A 10143-nucleotide genomic window follows, 5' to 3' on the forward strand; every position below is an offset into this window, starting at 1 on the left:
ATTAAAGTATTTCTGATTCTAGATTCTGATTTTTGCAGATGATGGTAAGCAATTTCGATGTGTTCAGGAATGAGAGAAACCTGACAAAATAGGGTGTTTCTGGCTATGGAACTGAGAAACATGTCATTACAGGTGTGGAAAGAGGAAGCTGCAGAAGGAGGGCAACAGACAAAAATAAGGGAAGATGCTGCTGGCCGCAGTCACAGCTGGTTCCCGCAGAGGAAGCCCAGATGGAGGTTGAGGTCCTGCTGCCTGCTGCCGCTGCCTGCTGCTATCAGTGAAGCCAGCCAGGCCTCCCCAGGGATTGCACCACTGCTACACTGTGACACACCAGTGCATACTTCTCCTTTGAGCGGCAGAGTCGCGCAACGCAGTAGGAGGGTTCATACCACAGCACGGCCCCCCCTTAGATAGAGTCGTGACACTAACTGACCTGCCACTGACTCAGTCACACATACACAGACACTGCAGTGCCTCACACACATGCACTGAGAGGAGAACCTGAAGAAACCCTAAGAACTGACAAAGCCACGGAGGAATGTGTTAAGTTCACTCTGAAGAGACTTCCGGTTGAAGGCTGGCGAGTCGTCTACATCAAAGCTAACGTCGTACTTTGAAGGGAAAAAATATATATCAAAGGAAACAAGGAATATTACTGCTGGGATCCCAATTGGCAAAGACATGAAAGGAAGACGAGGACGCAATCTTGTTTTCTCGCTTTGGAACATTACATCTTATTGCCCCTGCAAGGTATAATTCAGTGAGTTGTACTGTGAAAAGGATGGACATTTATGAGAAGATACACGCCAGAGATTTTCATTGTGGAACCATGCTGTAAACCGTAGAGCTTTAGAGAGTATTTTCTTGCCTTTGCTGGAACTCACTCCGTGAGTGGACAGACAGAGACCACGACTGTTCCCATCGTCGCCGTGAGGATATTCGGTTTTGGAAGATGTCTGCTGAGGTCCATCTGGAGCACCAAAGGAAGGCTAACCTGAAAGCCGGACATCTGGTGCCCACTGTGACGTTGGTCAGTCGCAGAGAGTTGAGGGCTAAAGACCGTCACAGATGCCTCGATCCGAAGTCAACAGCCGGCGTCCACTACGGACGTAGTGAAGGTAAGAGCTCGTCTTGTCATTGTGACCATTTCACAGAACGTTAGGCAGTGCGTTGACGTGAGGGATGGAGGGTCTGTCTGAAGTCAAATTTTGCTCGTTAAGTGAGAGTGATTGATGGATAATCAGTCTGTTAGGGTTTAATATTGCTAACCAAAAAGGACCTATTCCATCATCTTGTTGAAGGATTTGTTGTTTATGGACGGAAGTTGGCTGGAACAACATCAAGTTTAGATTTTAAATGACTTTTTTATAAAGTAATTTATCCAACATGATTCTAAGTTCCTTTGACCTTAGAACAGACTACATCATTTTACCTTTAGGGGTGAAATGGTACACGTCTTTAAAATTATTGACTAATGAACCTCAGACCCTTTTAGAGCTTAGAAACATACTTGTGTCTACGTCTTCTCATTGCAATTTTAGGAGCTTGTCATTGTTGATTTGTTCCTAGTCCTGTCAGAACAACTGTACCTCATTGTTAATAAGTTCTATTTAGTTCTACCTAATTCCTCTTTCATGACTGGATCATGTCAGGCTCATGTAAGCAGACGGCGTGCAGGTAGAAGTAAATTTAAAGACAAAATAGTAACTAGTGCAACGTGGAAGTGCACAGGAAGCTGGGTTATTGTAAATGTTTTCTTTGCTTTCTACCAACTGAGGCCTTCAAGTTTGTCCGACTTCAATGATTACCTCTAAAAGTACCATAATTTATGTCACCACATGACCATTGCTGGAGAAATACTATACAGGAACACATTTACGCACTACTGGGCATTGAAGAGTGTACAAAACGGGTTATTTTCTGGCGTATTTAAAAATCAATAAACCCACATCAGCAATTCAAACATATCTTATGTGGTACTATCAAAATTAAAATATTTGACCTCACAATTTGTAGAACCCATTTGACGCCATATAAGCCAGCGGTAAGGATCGTGGTCGGTTGATTCGAATGGAAGTGGCGGGCATTTCCCCATTTCATCACCGGGACAGCTGAGCCAGCTTCCGGGGTTGTCCGACATCGTCTCACAAGATGTAGTTTCTCTTTAAATATCCTTCTTGAAAATGGCCTTGCAAATATAATCAACATTTTGTTGTCCTTCTTTGTGGGTTAAAAAAATCTGAGATTTCTCTGCAAGCCCGGTATGGCTACGGCGCGACACTTGGTAAATTGAAATTGCAACTTGTGATTGGATACTCTCTTTGGAATGACAAGGGAGTATCCGATCACAGTCTCGTTAACATCAGGCTACCTAGATAGGCTACTGTCAACAACTTGTGATCTGATCGGCTATCGCAACTGTCTATCAACTGTATGTGTTCTCAAATTCATCCGCTAACGAGCCCAGGTGTGGCTCTGCTGATCTGCAGTGAGTATCAAATCACAGGATGCGTAAATGTCACGTTCAACGTGAGGCCAGCTAAGAGGCCTTACTGACAACAACTTGTGATCTGATTGGCTATCGGAATTATCTATCAACTGTATGTGCCCGTTCACTTACAGTGCACAGACGCCCGGATTTTTGATTCTGAAGGCTGCGGGCAGATTTGGTACAGCATGGCAACAACATAAGCTAGCTGAATTCTGATTGGATAAAAACTCTTAACCTAAAAACAACAGCACTGAAAGGAGCATAATATGACATGAAGAGAGTATGAATACTTTTAGATATTTAGGGAAAGTAAATTCAAAAATACTTTTATCTTTAATTATGATCATGATTTCTGGTTATGTTAGGCCAGCAGAGACGGCCCACCACTGCTTTCTACTATGGATGATTAGCATTTCCATGCTTCCAGTGCACTTCCACGTTGCACTAGATTTTGTTTTGTTATTGAATATGCTTTTACCTGCAGGCCTAATGCAGTCTCTTGCATTATAGGGTGTCGCCCCGCAAGCGACGTTTACCTGAGCCTGACAGTTGCAAAATTAAAACGGTGGTGTTTTGGGAGGACAAAGCACAGATCAAAATGGATTTCAACTCGTTTCAAAGGACGGGGCTGATTTGAGATATGAGTGTTTTTGAGTTGTAAGTTTAATCCTGGAACGAAATGTGCTCGCAAGTTGAGGTACTATTGCATATGTTCTTCCAGGGAAGTTCTAGAAGCAGTGTAAGAGGTAGTTTGTGGTGAAATGTTGTTTTTGTTTTGATTTGTAGTCTGTCTATGCATGGTGAAATTCTATGTGTTGGATATGCATTTATTGCTAAAAAATTTTTTTGGTTTTTAGTTGTGTTTAACTTTTGTAGCTGTATGTATTATAGAAAGGGCACTACTGGAATGGCAGCTGTTTGCATCATCTCTGCGCTTTCTAAAAAATATATATATATCCTTTGAAATCTTTGAAGTTGGCCTTTGATGTTTTTTAAAGGACTTTTCGATATAATTTCCCCATTTTGAGATGAATAAAGTCTATGATATCCTCCTATCCTATCCTAATTGATGTCGAACCAAATTCCCCGGCTTTTCATTTCTGTCCATTCCATTGGTGTGTGTAGTGCTGACTAGTTTGAGTGGCCATTTGTCATTAAGGGGTGATGTTAAGAACCACTGGTCAAGAACAACAGCTGATTAATGAAGTGATTGATTAAGAGGCAGGTTCTCTGCTTGTCCCTTGTTACGATTTAGAAGTATTTTTGGGATTGCTTATTAAATAAATCTGATAGCTCAGTTACAGCTCTTTTTATTACCAAATCTGTGTTGTATGTGTTTTATGTTGTACGATTGCACCAAGAAAAATGCATAGTTTGTGAACCCGTTCTCAAACAATGGCAATAAAAACTATTCAGATTCTGATTCTGATTTTGATTCTGAAATAGTTATACTCAAAGGTTGGCCTAGAATGTATGCTTATTGAATATCCATGCATAATAAAGATTAGTATAGAAGACAGCATGCTTACAAATGTATGAGCCTTTGTTGAACCTGTTGACCTGACACTGAACAAATGGCTAAGCAGATGTCGGGGACCTTGAACAACCTTCCAAGATGAAAGCATTGTACATTTGTACCTGAGGTTCTCTCAAGACTAAAGCATCATATGTTAGGTTTGATTCAAAGAAAAAACAATGTGCATAGGTTGTCTGTGTGCCCACCCTTATGCAAATACCTCTGTTTTTGGTATAAGAACCTATGGGTTTTAAAGCTATAGAAGACTGTTCAGGCATGAGAGGGTGAATACCAGCATAATGTTCTTATGGGCAAAGGTGGGTAGAGTAGCCAGAAATTGTACTCAAGTAAGAGTAATGTTACTTTAGAGATGTATTACTCAAGTAAAAATAAGGAGTAGTCACCCAAATATTTACTTAAATAAAAAGTATGTTGTGAAAAAACTACTCAAGTACTGAGTAACTGATGAGTAACCTGTTGGTTTAATGATGGCGGCAAGAAATATGCACAAAAACATAAAAATAGCAATGAGCAAATTCAGAGCCAGGAATATCTCTTAAGCAACTAAAACAATAATATATATTAAATCATAATACATTAAAATAAAAACAATGAAGGCAAATTGAGCCACAATAACTTAACAGCACCATAGGCTCAGTAGGCAGATATTACAAAGGAAAATAACAAGTTAGCCTTTACGCAAACCATAAACTAATAGGTGTGGGCTGCACCTGGGAACACACTGTGCACTTCTGATTGGTGTTTGTATGCATGCGTGAGTGTGTGTGCGCGACTGTGCGTGTGTGTGTGTGTGTGTGTGTGTGTGTGTGTGTCTCCGTCTGTCTGTCTATGAGGCTGCAGTGCGTTAATAAATGTCCCCACACGATGTACATTTGACAGTGATTCATAGCAGGGAAGCTAACATCAGCCTACGGTGACAGCCAACATATCTACTAACGTTACTTACCGCCATGTGCTTCCTCAAATTTGACGTTGAGTTCATGCAAGCTGAAATATCCATTTGTTTGGGGAGACGCATATGACAACGCATTGCATAACTGTTTTTTTGGTTGTCTGAAGCGTGAACATCGATTTTATGTGAGGCCAGGGGTGTTTGCGTTCGTTGTTGTCGCTGCCATTGTTGTTGTTGTTTGTTGCTGAAACTTTATGTGCAGTTAATCATGTGACCGCCTGGCTCTGTTTGATTGGTGAAACGGAGTCAAACGTCACCAGTGACTGCATTTGATTGGTGAAACGCAGGCATGCGATAGATCCTACTTTGAAGGTCTGTCCGACAAACCAAAACAAACAAAGTGTGCATTAACAGATCGATAAAAATCAGTAGCGAGGAGCGAGCTGAATGTAGCGGAGTAAAAGTAGCATTTCTTCTCTATAAATATACTCAAGTAAAAGTAAAAGTATGTTGCATTAAAACTACTCTTAGAAGTACAATTTATCCCAAAAGTTACTCAAGTAGATGTAACGGAGTAAATGTAGTGCGTTACTACCCACCTCAGCCTATGGGTTATGGCTCGCACAGGCATAAAGGGCAATGAATTGGCAGATCAGCTGGGAAAGCAGGCACTAATGCTAGAGCAGCTTAGAGAGGTACCTCTCAGTAACCTTTTGAAAGAGTGGCAATCACATCGGGACACGAGTACAAGTGGAAGACACTTACATACAATAGTAGGAGCAGTAGGAGCGGGAAGAACTGTAAGGGGGAGCACAAATGAGGAAGGAATCACATCACGTATTTGATTAAAACAAAATAAATAAATAGGACAGGTTTATGGAATAGAATTTAGGTATATATGAATTAATGTTAGGGAGTGAACCCTAGTTTACTCTCCAGTGCAGTAGTTGGCGGTAATGCACATTTAAAGGCCTACTGAAATGAAATTTGTTTATTTAAACGGGGATAGCAGATCCATTCTATGTGTCATACTTGATCATTTCGCGATATTGCCATATTTTTGCTGAAAGGATTTAGTATAGAACAACAACGATAAAGTTCGCAACTTTTGGTCGCTGATAAAAAAAAAAAGCCTCGCCTGTACCGGAAGTAGCGTGACGTCACAAGTTGAAAGTCTCCTCACATTTCCCCATTGTTTACACCAGCAGCGAGAGCGATTGGGACCGAGAAAGTGACGATTACCCCATTAATTTGAGCCAGGATGAAAGCTTCGTGGATGAGGAACGTGAGAGTGAAGGACTAGAGTGCAGTGCAGGACGTATCTTTTTTCGCTCTGACCGTAACTTAGGTACAAGGGCTCATTGGATTCCACACTCTCTCCTTTTTCTATTGTGGATCATGGATTTGTATTTTAAACCACCTCGGATACTATATCCTCTTGAAAATGAGAGTCGAGAACGCGAAATGGACATTCACAGTGACTTTTATCTCCACGACAATACATCGGTGAAGCACTTTAGCTACGGAGCTAACGTGATAGCATCGGGCTTAAATGCGGATTGAAACAAAAGAAATAAACCCCTGACTGGAAGGATAGACAGAAGATCAACAATACTATTAAACCATGGACCTGTAACTACACGGTTATTGCTTTCCAGCCTGGCGAAGCTTAACAATGCTGTTGCTAACGACGCCATGGAATCTAACATAGCTACGGACCCCGACAGAGCTATGATAAAAATATTATCTCTCCACCTACGCCAACCCTCATCTGCTCATCAACACCCGTGCGCACCTGCGTTCCAGCGATCGACGGAGCGACGAAGGACTTCACCCGATCATCGATGCGGTCGGCGGCTAGCGTCGGATAGCGCGTCTGCTATCCAAGTCAAAGTCCTCCTGGTTGTGTTGCTGTAGCCAGACGCTAATACACCGATCGCATCTACAGCTTTCTTCTTTGCAGTCTCCATTGTTCATTGAACAAATTGCAAAAGATTCACCAACACAGATGTCCAGAATACTGTGGAATTTTGCGATGAAAACCGAGCTTTTTGTATTGGATACAATGGCGTCCCAATACTTCCGTTTCAACCATCGACGTCACGCGCATACGTCATCATACCTAGACGTTTTCAACCGGAAGTTTCGCAGGAAATTTAAAATTACACTTTATAAGTTAACCCGGCCGTATTGGCATGTGTTGCAATGTTAAGATTTCATCATTGATATATAAACTATCAGACTGCGTGGTCGGTAGTAGTGGGTTTCAGTAGGCCTTTAAAGGGGAACATTATCACAATTTCAGAAGGGTTAAAACCATTAAAAATCAGTTCCCAGTGGCTTATTTTATTTTTCGAAGTTTTTTTTATAATTTTACCCATCACGCAATATCCCTAAAAAAAGCTTCAAAGTGCCTGATTCTAACCATCGTTATATACACCCGTCCATTTTCCTGTGACGTCACATAGTGAAGCCAACACAAACAAACATGGCGGAAAGAACAGCAAGCTATAGCGACATTAGCTCGGATTCAGACTCCGATTTCAGCGGCTTAAGCGATTCAACAGATTACGCATGTATTGAAACAGATGATTGTAGTGTGGAGGCAGGTAGCGAAAATGAAATTGAAGAAGAAACTGAAGCTATTGAGCCATATCGGTTTGAACCGTTTGCAAGCGAAACCGACGAAAACGACACGACAGCCAGCGACACGGGAGAAAGCGAGGACGAATTCGGCGATCGCCTTCTAACCAACGATTGGTATGTGTTTGTTTGGCATTAAAGGAAACTAACAACTATGAACTAGGTTTACAGCATATGAAATACATTTGGCAACAACATGCACTTTGAAAGTGCAGACAGCCCAATTTTCATCAATTAATATATTCTGTAGACATACCCTCATCCGTGCTCTTTTCCTGAAAGCTGATCTGTCCAGTTTTGGAGTTGATGTCAGCAGGCCAGGGAAGCAAGGGTCGATATTCTTCTCTTGATCATCTTCGGTGGCATAAGGGACGGTGTGAGCCAAGACATCCAGGGGGTTTAGCTCGCTCGTCTGCGGGAACAAACTGCCGCCATTGCTTGCTGTGCTACCGAGGTCCTTTGTCCCTGAATTGCTCACACACTCCGGCAGATTCAATGGGGGTCTGGCGGCAGATTTCTTTGACTTTATCGTTGGAAATGCATCTGCTTTGAGTGTCGCAGGATATCCACACATTCTTGCCATCTCTGTCGTAGCATAGCTTTCGTCGGTAAAGTGTGCGGAACAAACGTCCAATTTCTTGCCACTTTCGCATCTTTGGGCCACTGGTGCAACTTGAATCCGTCCCTGTTCGTGTTGTTACACCCTCCGACAACACACCGACGAGGCATGATGTCTCCAAGGTACGGAAAACAGTGGAAAAACCGGAAAATAACAGAGCTGATTTGACTCTGTGTTTGAGAAAATGGCGGATTGCTTCCCGATGTGACGTCACAACGTGACGTCATCGCTCCGAGAGCAAATAATAGAAAGGCGTTTAATTCGCCAAAATTCACCCACTTAGAGTTCGGAAATCGGTTAAAAAAATATATGGTCTTTTTTCTGCAACATCAAGGTATATATTGACGCTTACATAGGTCTGGTGATAATGTTCCCCTTTAAGATTTCCTCATTGATATATAAACTATCAGACTGCGTGGTTGTCAAGACTAGGTCCTGGGTGTTTGCTTTTCCGGAATGCAACGGAAAGTTGGCTCGGGCGAGACGGAAATGTAAATACATGATTTATTTAATACATCAAAATAAAGTACAAACGAAAAGCGCGCACAGTGGCGGAGAACAAACTATGAAACCAAAAGACTATAGCATTAATAAACAAAACTTACTTGGCATGGGCTAAAAGGAGCAGCATGAACGATGGACAGAGCATAATTGTGGGATGTCACCAGAAAGACAAACTGAAAACAATGAACTTAAATACTACAGACATGATTAACGAAAACAGGTGCGTGACTCAAAACGTGAAACAGGTGCGTGACGTGACAGGTGAAAACTAATGGTTGCTATGGTGACAAAACAAAAGTGCACAGAAAGTCCAAAAACAAAACCGAAAATGACCAAAACAAAAAACATGATCACACAGACATGACAGTGGTCGGTAGTAGTGGGTTTCTGTAGGCCTTTAAATGTAACTGACAAGGCACGGGCTGAGTCGAGGTCTGTGGAAGTCCGCCGCCAAACACCTTACGGAGTCAAAAACACTGTGTCCTCTTTGGTGGTGGTCTAAATCGGGGAAGATGGACTACTTTGCAAAGTGGCAGAAAGGAGGCGAGGAAAGAACAAACTAATTGATTCTTAAAGAAACAAAGTAACGCCTTGAAGTAAAAACGACAGTCGCTTTAAATCAGCTGAGGGTTCGAGAGGGGAGAGCTGCCATTAGATCCAGATATGAAAATCCTAATTTTATAGAGTGAATATGTAGAAACTCTAAGCCAGATAGAGGACTAATACCCAGTGTAGTGAATTACCTGCAGCGCTTGCCATTTCTTGGCAGTAATGAGCTTTGTGAACATTGCACCGATAAGGCCTCTATAATTAGGCTTAGTCATAAGCATCCCCTCTGTAAGTCAGTGATAAAGAGCCAGTAGGACTACAGTGTCAGTGCTCCAATCCAGTCATCTCACATGTGCAACACACACACACACAGAGGAAATCAAAAATGTGTCAGTGTGAGGTGTAAACACACTTCATTGTCTCAAGGAGTTCTACCTGTAACTGTGCATCATTGTGTACGTGTGTGTGTGTGTGTGTGTGTATGTGTGTGTTAGTGTGAGGCGTTATGAGCTGCAGCATAGGCTTCCTGTGAGGGAGCAGATGTCACCGAGCTCAGGCACAGCTGCGACGGCCGATAACCACGGTGGTAAGAATATGTCGGCACGCTGGCTCTTCTCCCTGGGCCTTATCAGCCGCAAACAGCATACTGACACACACACACACTCACACACACACACACAGACACACACACACAGACTCTCCACAATAAGGAACTGCCACCCTGCACTAGCGCACCCTCCTAGCAGGTCCAGATAGAGGAAGGGAAGGCAATAAGAGAGGAGAGTGGAAGAAAAGGAGACAAAGTAAATCATGGATCTTTAAGGGGAAAAGGTGCAGGGAATCTCTAAAGATGTCGGCTTTACTCCCAACTTCATCATTCTGCGCTAATCCGGTCTATGGCTATGACC

At 42.4% G+C, this 10143-nt stretch overlaps 1 protein-coding gene across 3 annotated transcripts in view; it reads left to right on the forward strand.

The window, feature by feature from the left end:
* The first annotated feature begins 484 nt into the window (after positions 1 to 484).
* cbfa2t3 (CBFA2/RUNX1 partner transcriptional co-repressor 3) overlaps positions 485 to 10143 on the forward strand; it is a 168285-nt gene continuing 158626 nt past the window's right edge. For all 3 annotated transcript variants that reach the window (XR_012050834.1, XM_061974766.1, XM_061974767.1), the window contains exon 1: positions 485 to 1118. Coding sequence is in view for 2 of the 3 variants with exons in the window: in XM_061974766.1 (XP_061830750.1) it covers positions 953 to 1118 (166 nt within the window). In the remaining variant the exon portion in view is untranslated. The remainder of the gene's footprint in view (positions 1119 to 10143) is intronic.

The sequence above is a fragment of the Nerophis lumbriciformis genome, linkage group LG15 (assembly GCF_033978685.3).
Source record: "Nerophis lumbriciformis linkage group LG15, RoL_Nlum_v2.1, whole genome shotgun sequence".
Classification (NCBI taxonomy): domain Eukaryota; kingdom Metazoa; phylum Chordata; class Actinopteri; order Syngnathiformes; family Syngnathidae; genus Nerophis; species Nerophis lumbriciformis.